The 18,403-nt window shown below is 46.4% G+C and overlaps 1 protein-coding gene across 1 annotated transcript in view; it reads left to right on the top strand.

The window, feature by feature from the left end:
- Positions 1-18,403, top strand: part of LOC149348090 (uncharacterized) — a 292,673-nt gene that overhangs the window by 59,622 nt on the left and 214,648 nt on the right. Inside the window, exons 14-19 of the mRNA XM_089541683.1 lie at positions 1,468-1,563; positions 5,214-5,309; positions 8,115-8,210; positions 9,034-9,129; positions 11,085-11,180; positions 11,440-11,535. Of these exons, the coding sequence (XP_089397809.1) occupies positions 1,468-1,563; positions 5,214-5,309; positions 8,115-8,210; positions 9,034-9,129; positions 11,085-11,180; positions 11,440-11,535 (576 nt within the window). The remainder of the gene's footprint in view (positions 1-1,467; positions 1,564-5,213; positions 5,310-8,114; positions 8,211-9,033; positions 9,130-11,084; positions 11,181-11,439; positions 11,536-18,403) is intronic.

Genomic DNA, 18,403 nt, shown 5'->3' with positions numbered 1-18,403 from the left:
AAAAGATGAGGGCAGGCAGGCGGGGGTGAAGCAAGTCGCTGAGCCCGCAAGAAAGCGAGCTGACAACTCATTCGTCTGCCATGCAGAAGCAGCGTACGACATCTTCCTCGAAATAACACAAGGGATGCCCAAACGTATCTGTCAGGCTGCCATCCGACCTGACGCGGAGCGCAGCTTATAAAGTGAATCATGCAGAACACGAAAAACAAAACGCAGTGTACCGAGTACGCAATAAAAAAATGTCACTCGCGCATAAGGGAAAGCTCTGCCTTAGCATTACTCAACCTGTTGCGGTAGCTTTATGCTCCTGCGCTTATAAAAATGGTCTATAGAGAATCTAGAGACTTCTTATTGACTGTATTGACTTCCTATAGATATTGCTTTTTGTCTATTCATAGTCTATAGACTGTCTATAGACAAATGTCTACTAAAATTGTATGGCCATAAATATATTGTCTATGGCATGGTTTCTCTATGCTATTTCTAATGCCTGTAGACTGTTCTCTAGGATTTGTCTAAAGACAGTCTATAGACCTTATAGACAGAAGTCTATAGACACTCTACAGACCATCTAAAACTTCTTTGTAAGGGTGGTCACGGGATGGAATCTGGACAATTTTGTGGAAGTGAAATGTCCCGTGTGCTTTGTTATCCGCGCTAAAAAAACACTCTAAATACATTTGCAGCCGTCCAATACGGCGCCTCCAAGTGGAGCTTATCTTACCATCTTAGCTTGAGGCTAAGATTCATCACAGACTTCGGCTTCAGTAATAACTTATGACATGTTACTCAAAGCACTAGCCATTGGAGGAGGTTCATCAGCACTTTCATACCGTTTATCATCTTCAGTCGGGAAATATTATGCACTGGAAAAACTGCCAAAATTTCGTACTTTTTTAAGAAACATTTCAGAATTTTACATGTAAGAGCCCCACACTGTGCCGTGATCAGTTATGCAACTACTGTTGTGTCATCAAATGTGCAGCCGACCAAATCTGTAGCTCCGCTGGCGGTTTTTCTGTGCTCCTGTGTCTTCCTACACGGCAGACTTGAAAAGAGATCAAATCTAAGGTCAAGCTCACCCAAACCCGTGCATAATACTGGGCTTTCCACAAGTTTGCTTCCCCGTAAAGCCCAGGAGCGTAGAAAAGGCGGAAAAGATTTGGTCGGCCATCGTGAATGAATTGGACGATTTGGTCAGTTGTTGCCTTGGCATCAAGGGTCACCGCGCGAGGAGCATGGATGGAGGAGAGAACTATGTGTGCTAGGCGTCTTTTCTCCATCTGCATTGCTTTAGTTGACAACTTTAAGAAAATGATTCCAAGAACTGAATTATTTGTAGGCTCTAGAAAGGCAGCTTTAGAAAGGGAGGCTCTCCTGAATGACGATGGACAGTTTATTAGTGTTAGTGTCGATCGGAGCGCTGCCAACAGTAACACCTTTTTCCTGCCGTCATCTTTGGCGCAGACAACAACCGCACCACCTGCTCTCAAGACGAGGAAGAACCATGCAAGCGGAGAGGGAAAAAATGCGATTTCTCAGCGCAACTTCCGCTGTGTGTTGGTAAGGACCCTGTAGCTAGTCGGGCTCACTATGCTCAGCATTTACGCGGGAATCTACAGAACGATATCGTACTCGGTGGTCAGTAGAGTCCTATAACATTTATAGCGCGTGTTACTTTTAACGCAGTAGCATTAAGGGTCCCGTCAGCGCCAACCCGCAGTTGGCGGGTGGAGTAAAGCAAATGGCCCACCTGCCGTCTAGGTCACGTGACTTTGTGACGTATCACAACCTGCCCATTGCAGCAAGCTACAGTTTAATCAATGGCTAGGTCGCGAGTTGTCTGTAGGGAAGTGCAGCCTTGTGTTTGAAGCAACCTCCTGCCGGGGCTGTGTCAGGAATGGCTATCTATAATTTGAAGTTGAAAGTGACCACATGTGAGCATGCAGGCAGAGAAGGAGTAGCTTGTACCTTTTAGGGCAGTTCAAGTGTTATGTGGTGGTGAAAGAAATGCAAAGAGGACCACAGGCCGAACCCATTAATGTTATCGCGTCGTAGCCTTAAGGCGGAGCTTAAGCATTCCGTCAAGTTTTTATTGTTTTTTATTGCGTATGGTCTACGTTCCGTTGCCCTATCTACTGCAAGACCCAGAACAAATTATGGTAAACAAACAACCGATTATCAAATTATAACATTGTGTAATGCCTACAAGTCTGTTATTCAGATTGCTTTAGAAAGTTATAATGTGTCTGTATTTAAGAAAAAACTGACGATTCTTTTCCCCCCGGTTAAATTTCAGCTAACTCTGTATAATTAGTTTTTTGAGTTGTGTTTGTCTTCTGTTTTTTTTTTTAATGTGCATATTATGAAATGTTTTGTTTATTGTTAATTGATATTTAGTATAGTCTATCATTAAACAATAAACAATAAACAATTTAAACAATATAAAAATTGTCTTAATAAAGAAATCAAGAAAGCTAAAAGTGCCTATTTTGAAAACTGTTTTAATGCAGTCAAGCATGACTGCAAGTCTACTTGGCGAAAACTCAATGATGTTCTTGGCCGTTCATCAATTTCGGGCTCGGTTAGCGAGCTAAAGATAAATGGCGCGACGGTATCTGGCCATGCCTTAGCGGATGCATTCAACGACCACTTTGCCAATTTACCTGTACCAGCATTACCTAATCATGATCATGCAAAGTCCCTCAATAAAGAATATCCTAGTAGTATTTTCCTGAATCCTGTTACCCCCAATTAAGTGTACGTAACAATGATGCAAATAAAAAATTCAACCAGTTGTGATGTCCATGACGTGAAAATCAAGCCCGTAAAGTATGTCCTCGATGTTATATCACCTATCCTGTCATACATTTTTAATTTGTGCATAAGCTCTGGAGTCTTTCCTAATGACATGCAAATAGCAAAAGTAAGAGCTATACACAAGAAAGGTGATCATAACAACCTTAATAACTATCGCCCAGTTTCTATTCTTCCCGTGTTTTCTAAAGGGTTAGAAAAACTTATTCTAATACGCTTTGAAACCTTTTTTGAAAAAATGAATAGCATAACTGATTCCCAGTGCGGTTTTCGGAAATTTCGATCTACCCAACTTGCCTTGCTTGACCAGAAAGAATACATTTTAACCAATATAGATAGTAAAAGGTATGTAGTAGGCATATTTCTGGATTTTACCAAGGCATTTGACTACCTCAACCGAAATCTCCTCCTCGAAAAATTAAAAAATTACGGTGTTCGCGGGCTACCATTTGAGCTAATTAAATCATACCTCTCAAATCGCGTACAATATGTTGAGCTAAATGGTTATTCTTCAGGCGTGACTTGTACTAAATCAGGAGTCCCGCAAGGAAGTATCGTGGGGCCATTTTTATTTAACATATACTTAAATGACATTGTGAACGTGGATATGCAGACTAAGTTCGTCATCTATGCCGATGACACTAGCATTTTTTGTGCTTCCGATAAATGTACAGAATTGTTTAGCACTGTAAATTCCGTGTTAGCTAAAGTAAGTGGTGGGCAAAACACAATGGACTAATAATTAATAGCTCGAAATCAAAAGCGATCGTTTTCCGCGCGAAATCAAGACTAGTTCCGTCTGAGTTAAGACTTAAGTTCAATGGTTCGGAGATAGATGTTGTCGACGAATTTAAAACGCTAGGAGTTACTTTTACAGAAACGATGTCCTGGAACAGGCACACAGAATATATAGCCTCAAAAATCGCGAGTGTAGTTGGGATTCTCCACAGAAACAAATATTTCCTACCGAAAAATGTCATGATGCTTCTATACAACTCTATTTTTCTGTCTTACTTAAATTACTGCATACTCGTGTGGGGAACGACCACAATGACCGGTATCCAGAAACTTAGCAGACTACAGAGTAAGGCAGTTAGAATCATTGCACACTCTGCACATGATTCTAATGTACAGCCATTATTCCACAAGCTGGGCCTATTACACATTAAAGAGATGTACAAGTACAACCTATGTCTCGCATTAATTCGAGAAAGGAGCAAAATAGCAAAATCCTAACAAAATTAGCACAACTAGCCGTTAAAAGTTCGTCAGGTCACTTCACAATAAAACCAGAATACTGGAAAGTTGGCTCCTGCAGAACAAATTACGCTGCACAAACCCTAAAACACCGCATTCCTTCAGTCTTAAACTTCTATTTGTCTGAAGATGTAGACATTTTAGCGCTGAATTCTACGCAGCTTAAGAATATTTTTCTTCAATAAAACGCAAACTGTATGTAACTGCTATTAATATTGTATAATTCATAGAGATGTTCTGTTGTTAGTCCTGAAATCTGATGTATTCCTTTTTCGGTAACCATGTTCAAATTCCATGTTCAATTAACCATGTTCAATGTACCTTCCTGAGATTTTTTTTTTTCAGTATCATGTTTTGTTGCCATGTATTGTTACAATAGGCATTTCTTCATTTAGTCGTGTCAAAACGACTGTTCTTCTGACATGCTTTTTGTTGTTAAATGTTTCTGTCAAGTGCCACCTGTCGTTTCCATATAGGGGGGCGGGGACCAGTCAAGCTGCGGTTGCAGCTTTTAGCCCCGTCTCCCTCCATCTTTTTTCGATGGAAAATAAAGTTTATCTTATCTAACTGTTTTCGATTGTGATCATGTTTGCTCATTGTTTTTTATCATTTGTCTATTCGGCCCCCGTTTCCATGATGTGTAGATCGGGGTGTAGGCCTTGTCAGGAGGCATGCTTGGTCTACCTCCTTTAGCCTCACCTCGAGGGCATATTGTATATAATATGGCCAAATAAACATACTACTACTACTACTACTACTACTACTACTGCTACTACTACTACTACTGCTACTACTACTACTACTACTACTACTACTACTACTACTACTACTACTACTACTACAACAACAACAACAACAACAACGCTATGCTACATACAAAGTGAACAGCCAGGTGAGGGGTCATCCTTGGTTACAGGCGCGAAAAAAGACACAACACAAGGCAGAGAGACGGGAAAGCCTTGTGTTGTGCCTTTTTTCGCGCCTGTAACCAGAGGTGAACAATTACTAACTTGCCCAGCAAGAAGTTCTTTCCGGTGTGGTCAATATGCTATATAGAGCGCTGCTTATGATTCGTCAGTAATGCACTCTTCAATGGCTTTTTTCTCTTTTTGAGTCAAACGTTATCATTCTCCGCACAGATACGAAGAAAAACTATTGTTTCGTCGAAGAGGCTGACTTATGCCTGGAAGAGGCACGGAAATGCGATCGTTCTGCCGGAGAAGCTGTGTGCACCGGTAAGGGGGCATCCATCTGTAATTTCAGAGATTTTTTTTGCTGCAAAGAAGGCGACGGGTGAAACGAACGGCAAAACTAAATACAAAAACATCTAAAACAGTAGGGCAAAGAGCACACTTCTTGACAAGGTCTGCCCCAGGGAAAGACCGTTTGTGTCAGTGCACTTTCCGAGGGGTTTCCAACAGCGCCTGTGGTGTCAAGTTTTTGTGTCTCATAGTAAGGATCAACTCGCTAGGTCTCTGGGAAAACCAAAACAGCGCTAACAAAAAGAAGACGGCAGAGAAAGGCAAAAACACACGTTGAATACTACCAACTGAATCGCGGTTTATTTGCCCTAAGCAGTATATGCCGATGTGACAAAGGAAATGATTACAGACTAGTAAAGAACTAAAAAATAAAATGATTCGGGCACGAAGATTAAGGGACTTAAGAGGTGACATAGCGCACTTCCTTATTCAAAAGCGCGATCGAAGGCTAGCTGAAGCAACTCCCCTCGTGTGGATTGTAGAAGCGTCGTGAATTTGTGTGGCTGTTTTTTCCTGATAAATTCTTAGAACGCGCGCCTAGTGAAGCTTTTCTGGTGAAAATGTTACTTGCGGTCATCTTTAGTTGAGCTCCCAGGCAATATTTACACCAAGAAATAAGGGAGTATGCACTGGTTCGGGCATAGCTCCTGTGCTCAGCTACCTCTCATTTCAATTCCACTACAAGTACTTAGAAGAAAAACTTCCAACCGAATCTTCCGGTACATTGACGACTACCTCATCCTCTTCAAATGCCAGCTTGGGGAACATAGCAGTGACCGCATTCACCTGATATCTAACATACAAGTATTTGAGATGACCCTCTCTGGCTTAAGCCTGACCAAAGAATTTCCCATAAGCAACCGGTTTAGGCCCTTGGATTTAGTGTTAACCGTTGACCTCCACCACCTGCGCTGGAACTACGCCCGTCGCTCAAAAAAACGCCCGCTACCTTGCTAATCTGCGCACGCAAAGATCGCCATCGCCGCAGCGAGGGATGCACTAAGAAGACAGCACCATTTGCAAATCAAGGTTGGTTGGTTTGGTTTATGGGGTTTAACGTCCCAAAGCGACTAAGGCTATGAGGGACGCCGTAGTGGAGGGCTCCAGAAATATCGACCACCTGGGGTTCTTTAACGTGCACTGACATCGCACAGTACACGGGCCTCTGCAATTTCTCCTCCAAAGAAATTCAACCGCCGCGGCCGGGATCGAACCCGCGTCTTTCGGGTCAGCAGCCGAGCACCATAACCACTGAGCCACCGCGGCGGCCACAAATCAAGAGGTTGGGAGCGCCGAATTATCCTGGCAGAATTGCTCTTGAGAGAAGTGCACCTACGCAGAAGGAAGCGCGACATTATACAGAACTACAATACTGCCACAATTCCCTATGTACATGTTGTGTCTTACCGGCTAAAGAAGGCTACAAATCGCGCTGGCGTCCGTGCTGTCTTGTTGGACCTAAGCAAGCTAGGAGGTGTTTGCCGAAGAGTGAATTGCAAAGAACAAAAACGACCGTCTTGCACGTTGAAACATGAAACCCGTTGTGTTCCTAGGCAGAAAAGTGTAGTTTACGAGATACCGCTTTAATGTGGTGCCACGTATGTCGGTCAGACAGATCGTTGCCTTAATGAGCAGCTTCGTGAGGAGGCTAATTCAGTGAAGACCGGCACAGGAAGCAATCTCCCGCTCGAAGCTTCACCAGACGTGCGTCCTAAGAATTTATCAGGAAAAAAAAGCCAGAGAAATTCACGAAGCTTTCGCCATCCACACGAGTGGATCCAGCTGCATCAGCATGCCTTCGGTCGCGCTTTTAAGGCGGAAGCCTTTAATGCCTCATCGTTGTAAGCAGGTGTTTTCGACAGAAATGTCACGCTTTTCAATTGGTCGAAACGGTCTTTACGTCACAGTGCGCGAATTTCGAACGGGGCCGATTGTACTTTAGCTACTAACCGTACAACCGATCTCTAAGTGGGACTGAGTTTTGTTAATTGCTTACTTAACCAATTAGCCTAATTAACCTTTCTAGTATGACCAGATAAATAAATAAAACCGAGTAGGAAATTGGCCGAGCTGGGGAATCGAACCCCGGTCTCCGGAGTGCGAGACGAGCACGCTACCACTCCGCCATGCCAGCTCGATGGTTTAGAATGAACAAAGGCGCGTCTGGTGAATACGGTGTCTTCGTTCACTCCCATCTTCCTCCCTTCCCGTTACGGCCAGGTTTAGGTGTCAACCGAGATATGGAGACAGATACATTTCTTTTCCTCAAAAACCAGTTTACCGATGAGCAAGGCGTAGAACCGGACGGGCGATGGCGTTCTATGGACTCCCTGGCAGTGTTGCCAGACGCTGTCGCGTTGCGCTCTTAGGGGCGAAGCTTAACATCTTAACCACACATCAGTGACACAAGCAGCAACACTGCGCTTAAGGCTTTCGCCTCACCGCACTTTAGGTCAACAAAGTGCCCCCCTGGAATTTTTGAATAGGATACTGCTCTATGTGTCCTCTCAAATCGTTTGATCTCTGTCCGAATCATTTTGTTTTTTTATTTCTTCAGTATACGTATTGTCTATAATGTTTTCCTTTCTCTCATTGGTATATATTGTTTATGTCGATAAATCGTTCTTCAGTTGGTAGCAGTCAACGCTTGTTTTTGTCTTTCTGGGTCGTCGTCGTTTTGTTAGCGCTGCTTTGGTTTTCCGTAATGAACCAACTAGCCTAGATTGGCCACTCTTCATCAGTTCGCTAGGTCCCCATGTCACTCCTTTTGCATCGCAGATGATAACCGCACAAGGTGCAACCAACGGGAGGAAGACATATGCCGACATCAAGGGCAAGAATGCGACTTTTCGGCTGGTGCCGCTCTCTGCATCGGTGAGATATGCTCTGCTCGCGTAATGTTCATCCTTACATCCTGGAGAGCTTTTCTATGCAGCTCTATTTCTCTCCCTTGAGCACGAACGTCTTTAAATAAACTCCTGGTTTTACAGAAAAAAATAATCCGTTACATAGCAAATATTGAGCCCATGGAAACTACAAAGGGTGCATTTGAATCATTCAATATCATAAGTGTAGAGAAGCTGTATGAATTTCGCCTATTACAGTCAATCTACTTTTCCTCCCCTGAAGTTACTAACCTTCTAACGTCCTTGGCATCCTTAGAGCGACGAAATATTAGCATGCAAACAAGAAATGTTGATGCGTGGGCAGTTCCTCATTTTCGTACATTTTATAAATATCAGTCACTTACCCATAACCTCCCTACAATACTAAACAAATATGGACACACAGAGGGCTTGAACAAAAACAATTACATTCCTATTTCGTGCAGTTGTGATCCATTAATTTTTGTTTGTTGTTTCTGCGTATGTGCTTTTCAGTTGTTTTATTTTGGTTTCAGTTCATTACTGGCTGCTTTATGTGATTGACATCATTATTACTTGTCACAGTAACTGTTTTATTATTTCCTTATTACTGTCTACTTATGTACTATTCATCTATTATGTATCTATTCATTACGCTGCTGCCTTGTAATGGTCTCTTGGGCCTCGTCAAGCTTTTGTGTAGCTTTTAGCCCAAGAGACCATCCTGTTGTTTTCTGGAAAATAAAGATGTATTGTATTGTATTGTATTGTATAGTTCCCAGTTTGCTTTTATAACTTATGTTTTTACAGTGTGTTTTTATTGTATATAACAGATCCCAAACGCAACACCTGTGATGCAGTCGAAAGGCAAAAGTGCGAGTCAATGGGGAAAAAATGCGTGTTCATCGGCGGATCAGCCCTGTGCGTTGGTAAGAACTGTGACTTTGTTTATATCGTGCGCCTTGGTAGGTAAGTCGGGAGAGGTTTCTGCGCTCCTCAATGACAGCCGCTACTTTTGCGCCGCAGCGCTTTTCTAGAGAGAGGCACCGAGGAAGGTCCTTCAGCGTTAGCAACGTCGTCAGCATCAATAACCTCATATTCTGTGACATCGTTAACACCCTTCTGATCGATGGCACTGGGGAATATTTTTTTGGCTGTTCAGCGTTTGCTCTGCGCAGTCACGACCCGATGCAACTTGGACGAGATGAATCACACTTGACATACTTGCAACAGTGGCAGTGGTGGTGGTGAAGCCTTATTTTCTGCAGATATAGAGGAGCGACCCGAAGTCGTCCCGCGCTTAAACGGCGGCGGCGTCTTCAGCCAGCTGGAGGAGCTTGATCTGTGTCCCCGGTTCGGGGCTGAGCATTAGAGCCTCTCAATGATCAGAGTCGGTAATGAAGTAACTCGCAGGTGTGGACTGCGGACAGTTCCAGATCATATGATTTAGATAGGCTTTGCTATCGCATTTTTTTGCATTTGTCTGAGTAGAGTCCTTCTGAATAGAAGCTACACAACTGAGAATTTGAATAGGTGTTAGTTTGAAGTTTACGCCAGGCTTTGGCCTGTTATTTCGAAAGCGTTTTATCTGCTTTCGGGAATCTGAGCCTTGCAAGCTTGTAGTGCTGCAGGATTTCTCTGTCAGAAAACAACTTGTCCTTGCCGGAGTATAGGGTGGGCGGGCTGCACGGCCGAGCTCGGCGGGACAGTTCTCGAGCTAGGTTATGAGCCGCCTCATTACCAGCTAGGGAGGGATGAGCAGGCGTCTAGATTAGGCGACAGTGCAATAAGACGGACGAACGGAGAAAACACCACGGCGCTGGGCATCGGTTGATTCCTTTATTCAGAAAGCACCAATATGCAGGAAGTTTCTTGGTAAAAACAGCGCTAAGACGAAAGACAACGAAAAAGAGTACAACAGGACCGGCGCTGACTATCAACTGAAGGCTTTATTAGAAACAACACGCAATATATACTCCATCGGCAACCAAGAACGCATGGCAACACCAAAAGCTACAATGATACATCAATCACCTGGATCAAGATACCTCAGTTCGCAGTCATGAACTATTACAGAGGGGATGCTCACGCACGAGTCACTGTTTTTTTGGATATGAAAGGCTTCACTGATTTCCCGTGTAAGTTTATCTTTGTGTTTGTACAGAATCTTAGTTTCATTAAAAATGAGGGTACATGATTTTTCAGAAGAATCAGGTTGGTCAGAAGAATCAGGTCGTTGTCTTTCGTCTTAGCGCTGTTTTTACCAAGAAACATGTACCAACTAGCTCAACTCTCCGTTTTAATGCAGGAAGTTAAGAACGACAAACATTGCCTAAAGTGAGCTTAAAAGTAAATGCAAAGGGAAACTTTAAGATCACATACGCTGTCTGCTTTGTGAATAAAGCAATGAGCCGATAGTGAGTGCCATGTTTCCTTGCCTTTTCCTTTTGTCCGTCTTCTTAGAGCGCTGTTGTAACTATGCCAAGATGTAACTACGTTATTGCGAATAACAATGCTTTTTGTTCTCACTGTTGAAGCTCAAGGTCTCCGTGCCGAAACTGATTGCACAAGGCAAAGATAGCTCTTGTTACCCTGTGTTCGCAATGTAGGGTGGAGAATCGGCTCTTTATTTTTTCTTTCCTGAAGTGATACATCGTAGATTACAATTACAGCAAAAGCAAATGATGTGTGCGTAGAGAGGAACCGGCTATGCTACGGGCACTTCTTTTCCATGGTTTGAGAAGAGAGTGAAGGAAAGTAAGAAGGAAAAAAAAGAAGGTATGGTACACAGCCCAAGGTGAGACGCTGCCCGTGGTCCATCATAGTTAATGTGAACTGCGTGAAGCGCGGGCACTTATAAAATGCCTTCTTTTCTCTCGCACAGACCCGGCACGTGACAGCTGCAATGAAGAGGAGTTAGAGAAGTGCAAAGCGAAGGGCATGGAATGTGATTTTAGCGCAGGTTCGCCTCTGTGCTTTGGTAAGCGATCTATTGAATCAAACGCGCTTTTTGCTAAGCATCTGCGAATAACCAGCCGCAATGATTCAGAAATTTCTGTACATTAGTTGTGGATGCTGATGTCAACCTATGTAGGAATGAGCGTCGTATATGAGCATCACATTTAACACAAAGAAAAGACCTTTCTGTTTAAAATATACAATTCTATGTGTCTGACAGTTCACGTGGTGTGACTGGTTGTGCTCTTGAAGGTAATACTCTTTCCCCCCTTTTCTTTCAGACAAAAAACGCAAACATTGCAATAAACATGAGACAGAAGACTGCGAAGCGATGGGAAAGGAATGCGACTTTACCGCCGGCGCCGCGCTTTGCACTGGTGAGACATCATCACTTTCCCGTGCGATCACTCCCCCTTTATAGGAAGGCGTTGTTCGGTCATGGCTTGTTTAACGCAGGATGTGCGCAGCGCGAGTGGTGGCTTTTTGTTGCGAGAGCAACACTACGCGAGTCGCCGAGCCATTTCGCGGAGCTGACGAAAGACCATAGTGCGCATGCGCGAGGAGCAGTGACGTCACGCGGCGCACAGCTGGCGCGCCGCCGCCGCCGCTGCGCGGGTGACTCAGAGGTGCCGCCGCCGCGCTCGCCAGTTGCGCATGCGCAGTAGCGGCGCATAGCTAGCGTGCCGGGGCCGCCGCCGCTGACGCGCGCTCTCAATCACCCCTCTCTCTCTCCTCGTTGCTTTCGCAATCATCCAGGTTTAACCAGAGCTAAACCACTACCAATTTTTTTTTTGTCTTTATGACTGGCTGAAGCGACTAGCCCGCGTTGCCGCTAGACATGAAGCAATAACCAAGAGCGAACGGGTGTCGCTTCAACCACTCATCAAGGGCGGGAAATTAAAAAAAAAAGTGAACGGAATCATTTTCAAAATATTATTCCTGCCAAGGACTTGCTTTTGGCTCCCGGCTTCGTCGGCGGCAGTAACCAAATGGTACGGCCGTCATATCACCATTGTCTGACCAATGACCCCAGGCAATCACTTGTGGCTCTTTGCTCAAATACAATTACGTGCGCGTCTTGTGGCCAACGACAACGAGCGTATCGTCAACACGTCATCTTCAATTGCCTCTTCGACGAAGATAATCGAGACTGGTGCTGTCTGCAAAGAACTGAATGCAATCCAGATGGGCTTAAGATAAGAGGGCTGAACTGAAGCGACCTCTCGGCGCACTTCAGGTGCCCTGCTGGACAGACCTGCGACAGCTGTTTGTTTTGTACTGTCTCCCGCAACTTCTTTATAGCTTCATAAATTATAAGGAGCTTATGAACGACCTGCTGAACGGGCTGAACGAGCTGTTGACACACCGGTTTAGTAGGTGTGTATTGTCCTTCTTTGTCTTCTTCTTCGTAGTGTTATGTCGCCGCCACATATTGTTGTAGGTCTTCCCATTCTTGGGAATGTTGTTGGGTTACTTCTCTAATCGGTGGTCTGCGTCGGTTGCGGACAGATTCAAAGTATCCGATCTTTCAACAATAGAAGCAGGGCTTGACGTGGACCGGATATGTAGATGCTGCGGGGACTTGGTCCGCAACGATGACAGTAGGTGAGGTTTGATGAACTCGACGATGGTGTGGACAAGTGTCGAGGCTGTCTAGAGGCTTGGAATGGTTGCGACGACAGTTGTGGACGATGAAGGTTGCGTGAAGATGTAGATTGATGAAACTGAGGCACTTGTGAAGATGGAGGCATGTTGTGTCGTGGAGGAAGTTGTGATGGTGGAGATTGGACGCATCGTTGCGTTGAGTATTGAGGTGGCTGTGTTGGCGCCCCTCTGAGTGAAGGCAAAACTACAGGAAACTCCGAGGGCCGCTGTGAAGGGGTGTACTGCCAAGAATGACGTTCGGACCCTGGCATACAATAACGTCGTGAGAGGAAAGTCGGACGTTCAGATGAGGTTGGCGCTGTTCTTCTGATTACTTGTATGAGCGCTGCCAGTTCCCGGCCATCTTTGCTAACCTGTTCTCACTGGAGAGCAATTCTGGATGCAGTGGCAAACGATACGTCGGGGCCTCCCAATAGGAACGTTCCCGGACACGTTGGGAAGAAAGGCCATTAACGAAACGATCGCACAGCATGACTTCCGGCGAAAGAAAGCGTCAAATATTAACCAAATCTCTGGGAGCAGCTATGTACCCAGCGACCGATTCGCCAGGTTGCTGACAGCAATTCTGATATCGATGCCTTTCTACGACCAAGTGACATTCAAGTGCAGACTCTTTCTACAGGAGAGCAACTGTTTGTTTATAGATATATCACCAATGGCCGGAATGCTGTGACTCTGAAGGTTGTGACGCGGTTGCCTGTCCCTGCGAAGCAATTCGGGTGAAGTAGATTCTGTGGCCTTCATCTCCGAAGTTGTACATCAACAATGATAATTTACTTTCAGCTGGTGCCAATGCTCCAGCAGGAACACTCAAGTAGTAGAGCTCAACAGCCTTAAGCCACTATGCACATGGGAGCGGTGGGCGACCAGGTCGCTGAAGAAAGGGTTCGCGCGAACGTACGTACACCCGTAAAAGACAATGTGGACAGTGCCGTTTCCGTCGACCAGTTCCAAATATTCGTATTATTCGAAGTACAATATTGTAAAAATATTCATATTCTAGTTCTTCCTTGAGGTCATTCTTTGTCAGTACTGAACCTCGGAATCAAAGACGCATCAAAGTTCTCAAAGTCCAATATGGCTACTCGGCCTCCCTAAGTACGAAGTCGATATGGAGGGATCAAGCGTCTCCCTTCTGAAACACTGACTGACGTCCAATATGGCTCATCGGCCTCCCCGAGCTTCAAGCCACGATAGAAGACAAGCGTCTCCCTCCCAAATATACGACGTAGTAGATCTATAATGCTGTAGTGCTCAACTGCGCAATCAAGCGAACAGCGGCACACGCTATTTTGCTTTTGCAACGAATGCAATAACTTCTCCTTCAATGAGGAGCGAAAACACTTTCCGTCGTCGCTTCGAGAAGAGCTTGGTCATACAATCCTATTTGCTGTTTGCTTCTATTGCTACCACCACATTCATGGTAAATACGATGCATTATTGGTAGACGCCAATCTTCTTCAAAGTCATGCACGAAAATCTCGTCGAACAGTTCCTGTCACTTCTCTGTAATGTCACCACCGAAATACGGTGACATTAAAGTGGATGAGAAAAAACTCACGACTTCAGCATCCGCCGGCCACTGCAGGACCAACGACTTCCTCCGAAGCAGCCTGGGACGCTATAAAAGGACGTAGAAAAGCTAAAATCGGCACTGCAAGAAAAATTTCACTAACTTCTGATAGAAAAACATGCCAGAAGCTTCTTTTAAACTGCGGGAAGAGCCGATTTTACTTTGGACAATTGATGTTGTCCGATTGCGTTCGGGATTCAAACTGCGTGCGAGCTATGCCATCCTGGCGTCGCCAATGGAGTATCGGTCGAGGCTTCGTCTTTCCGTGCATCGCAGTCTTCCTTCCTTGATACCAAATTATGCTACTTTACACCTGCAGCTTCAACTTTCTCTTGCATGTTCCTACCGCTTTGCAACTGGACTCGTGACACCTGTTGACATTCCGTACGTTCCTACAAATCTTTCCGTTCTTTCGACTCGTAATACACACCTTAGGAGTCTTCCGTCGCACCCTGTGCCCTCACAAGGCAACTGAGAGCAACCGGCTAGTACTGCAAGTTCCTAGCGCGACAATACACCTTTCTGGTGATCCACTTTTGGCTGGCCACGGGCTACCCGGTGGTTGCCACAAAGAGGATTTAGCCGTTCGTTTTATTTTTTTTCTCAGGTTGCCGTGTCCGCTTCTGGTGGCCAGATCACTGGGCGGATTTGGGCACAGTTTTGTGCAGCAAGCACTCGGCGGCCGCCCGTGACCAATTTATATGGACATGAGGGACCGCGGTGTTTTATGCGAAGTTTTGTTTAGCCTCTAAGGTAATGCGGGCACTCGTTTCGGCTGGTCCATCGCTGCACGTCGTCTGTGCCATCCACTGTCGTGCCTATTGCGACTGTTATCGCTGTTTATTTTTTTTCTGCGTGTATGTAAGATCGTCTCGCCGATAACAAGCTCAAATGCTTTTTTCGTTTAAACCAAAAAAAAATATCTCGCCAGTTAATTCCGTGCGGTCGGCCGTATTGCGATGAGCTTCTAGACCTTTCTCGAGAGCGGCCGGAGATTCGAGCAGACGGCTCAGACGGCGCATGCGTGCAGACCGTGTCAGGCAAGATTTGGTCTTGCATCGCAATGCTAATGCAATATGCTTTCAACAATGCCGAAAATTATAAAAAAGAAGTTTCCCAGCGCGAGTCTTCATGCGTGAGACGCTGACGCCCAAGGCCGTTCCCGGACGCCACGGCGAGGGCGCGCTGGCCGCTCACGTAAGGGGAAAGGAGGCAATGGGGAGGCATTAAAAAAATTGGCTGAAGGCTTAGCTTGGTTAAGCCTGGCTGACTGCGAAAGCAATAACACCTGGCTGTGCTTGGTTCTGCTGGTAGTTTCCTTTCTCGAATTCACGCGTACCAGACTCGAACTCGCCAACTCTTATCTCTTGTTCTTCACGTCGCTGAGCCACGATGTCACCGTCTTGATTCACCACAATGCTCTGCTCTTTCTTCTTAGCTGTATACTGCACTCTTCTTTTAGCAGGCCGCTCTTCTTTCTGTTCCGGCGTTTCTTCCGCACGGCGTTTTCTTCTCTTGTGATTATATCACTCCGCACTACTCATAGATTCTTCTTCGGCATTAGGTTAATTAATGAATTGATTAGTTAAATCAATTAATTAGTTTAAATACTTACTTAATTAATTAACGCAATTATATGATTGGAAATTGTCGTGTCCGGTCGCTGTGTTGAATGCAGCGAAAGACGCACACGGTACTTTTAGACTTCGTTTATTTAGAGCCGATGAGGGTGCGACCAGCGTCGACCGAGGCAGGAGCCGAACTGGCCGCCCGAAGAAAGGAGGGAGTGGAGAAGCGTCCACGGGAGGGAGTGGCTTCCCAGAACAGGAGGAGGGTGCGGGGGCGCACCGTGGGGGGGCATCTGGTGACAGCGTGCGACGAGGGGCAAGCGGTCGTTAGGAGGAGGATTGAGTGGTCGTTAGGAGGAGGATGCGAACTGTCGTTAGGAGGGGAATGCGAGTGGTCGTTAGGAGGGGGCGCACACACACAAAAGCAACAAAGGGACACAACACTTCCTTCCCCCTTAGAAAGTTGCCTGGTATCGTGCAGGGGGTCGGCGCTCACGCGTGGAGGCGCGCTGGCTTTGTGCGCTCGGGGGAGAAACACTTGTAGGCTGGCTGTTGTTCGCTGTGTCTCCTAGGTCTGTCCTGGGCGAAGTCTCTTCTTCCGGGAAGAGGTGCCAGGCTATGTGGGAAGATGGTGCACGTGCTCTCTCCGCTGGCGGACAGCTCTCAGACGGCGTCGTAAATCTACGCAGCTGGTTGAGATGTCGGCGTGCTACTGTGCCATGTATGTTGACGAGCCAAGAGCGCAGGCCTATGCGTCTGACAATTGTAGCTTCCTCCCAGCGTGGCTTTTTCAGAAACTGTCGGGCGAGGACGCGCTGCCCCTCATTAAGCGTGCCGCAGCGCGGAATTGCTTTTTCTTCCCGGAACGTCTCTGCCTTTGGCTCGGGGAGGATGGCTGTGAGCTGGGTTCGCATTTCACGCTCGAACATCATTTTCGAGGGGGTCTCGCCTGTTGTGCTCTGAACCGTCGTGTGCTGCTTGAAGAGAAAGCGCGCAAGGCGGCGCTGCAGCGAGCCTGTCTGATCTCTTTCAAGGGCGCGTTTTAGCTCGGCTACGTAGCGCTCGGCTTGTCCGTTTGTCGCTGGGTGGTAGGGGGCCGATGTAACTGATGAGATCCCGTTGTCGCGATAAAACTTGAGGATCTCCGCAGACACAAACGGTGTTCCGTTGTCCGACACTACCTTGCGCGGCAGGCCGAACGTTGCAAACAGTGATCGGAGGTTGTCAATGACTGCTGCCGAAGTCGTCTGTCCCATTTGCCTTATCTCAAGCCACTTTGTGTAGGCATCTACGACCACAAGGAAAGTGCAGCCCTCAATTGGTCCTGCAAAATCAATGTGCAGTGTGTGCCATGGTGTGTCTGGCTTTTCCCATTCTGGGACAGGAGCTTTCGGCGGGGCGCTCCGGCTGCTCTGGCAAGGCTTGCATTCTCGCACCACTGTTTCGATGTCGTTGTCAATGCCAGGCCACCACATGTAGCTTCTGGCACATTTTTTCATTGCAACGATGCCCCGATGTCCGGCGTGGATGAGAGACATAGCTTGTGCGCGTAGTTCTCTCGGCATCACAACTCGGGACCCAAATATGATGCAGCCGCGATGGGTGCTCAACTCTGTAGCTCGCCTGCGGTAAGCGTCGAAGTTGTCCCCTTTGAGTTTATGCACGTTGCCTTGTTGAACAGCTGTGTAAACTAGCCGGAGAGCTGCGCACTTCTGCGTAGATGCTGCAACTGTGCCTGCTGTAAGCGGAGGTTCTGGCAGTGCTTCGAACATCAGAACGTCTCCTGGTGGAAATGGTTCGTCAACCGTTGCGTCTAGTGGCAGACGGCTTAGCGCATCGGCGTTTTGATGTTTACTCCATTTCATCACGCCTAGTGGAGAAAACCAATTTCTCCCTAGAAGGCTTGATCCTGTGCCCTTCACAACAAGCAGAGGTAGCGTATGGGTCTGGCCGTTGTAGTTAACCTGCACGTTGGCAGAGCCCAATAGTGGCAGATTCTGTCCTGACCACGTTCGCAGGTGCGTGTCGTCTTGTTGCAGGGCGGGTGCGTCAGATGGCCATGAAGTTCGGAACGTGTCCTCACTGATCAGAGTACAGGCTGCGCCGGAGTCCACCTCGAACTTAATCAGCTGGTGATGTACGCTTACTTCTGTAAAAATCTTCGGTCGCGTGCCGAGATTCATGGTGTTCAGGTCGTACAACACAGATGGTGTTGCTGATGTTGTTCCATGGAGATCAGATAGCGGCGTATTCTCTGAGGCGTTGACGCTGTGATTAGGCTGGGAAGGTGACTTTATCTTGGCAAGTCTCCGTTTCGTAATGCATGCTCTTTCGATATGCCCTCGCTTGTGGCAAAAATTACACGTGGCTGACTGGAATCGACATCCCTGGGGGTTGTGTTGGTCGTCACACCGCCAGCAGCGTTGTGCCTTTTTGACC

This window comes from Amblyomma mixtum, chromosome 4, assembly GCF_055824585.1.
Source record: "Amblyomma mixtum isolate Tamu chromosome 4, ASM5582458v1, whole genome shotgun sequence".
Lineage (NCBI taxonomy): Eukaryota > Metazoa > Arthropoda > Arachnida > Ixodida > Ixodidae > Amblyomma > Amblyomma mixtum.
Note: the sequence above shows the minus strand (reverse complement) of the source record. Positions and strands in the feature narration are given on the sequence as shown.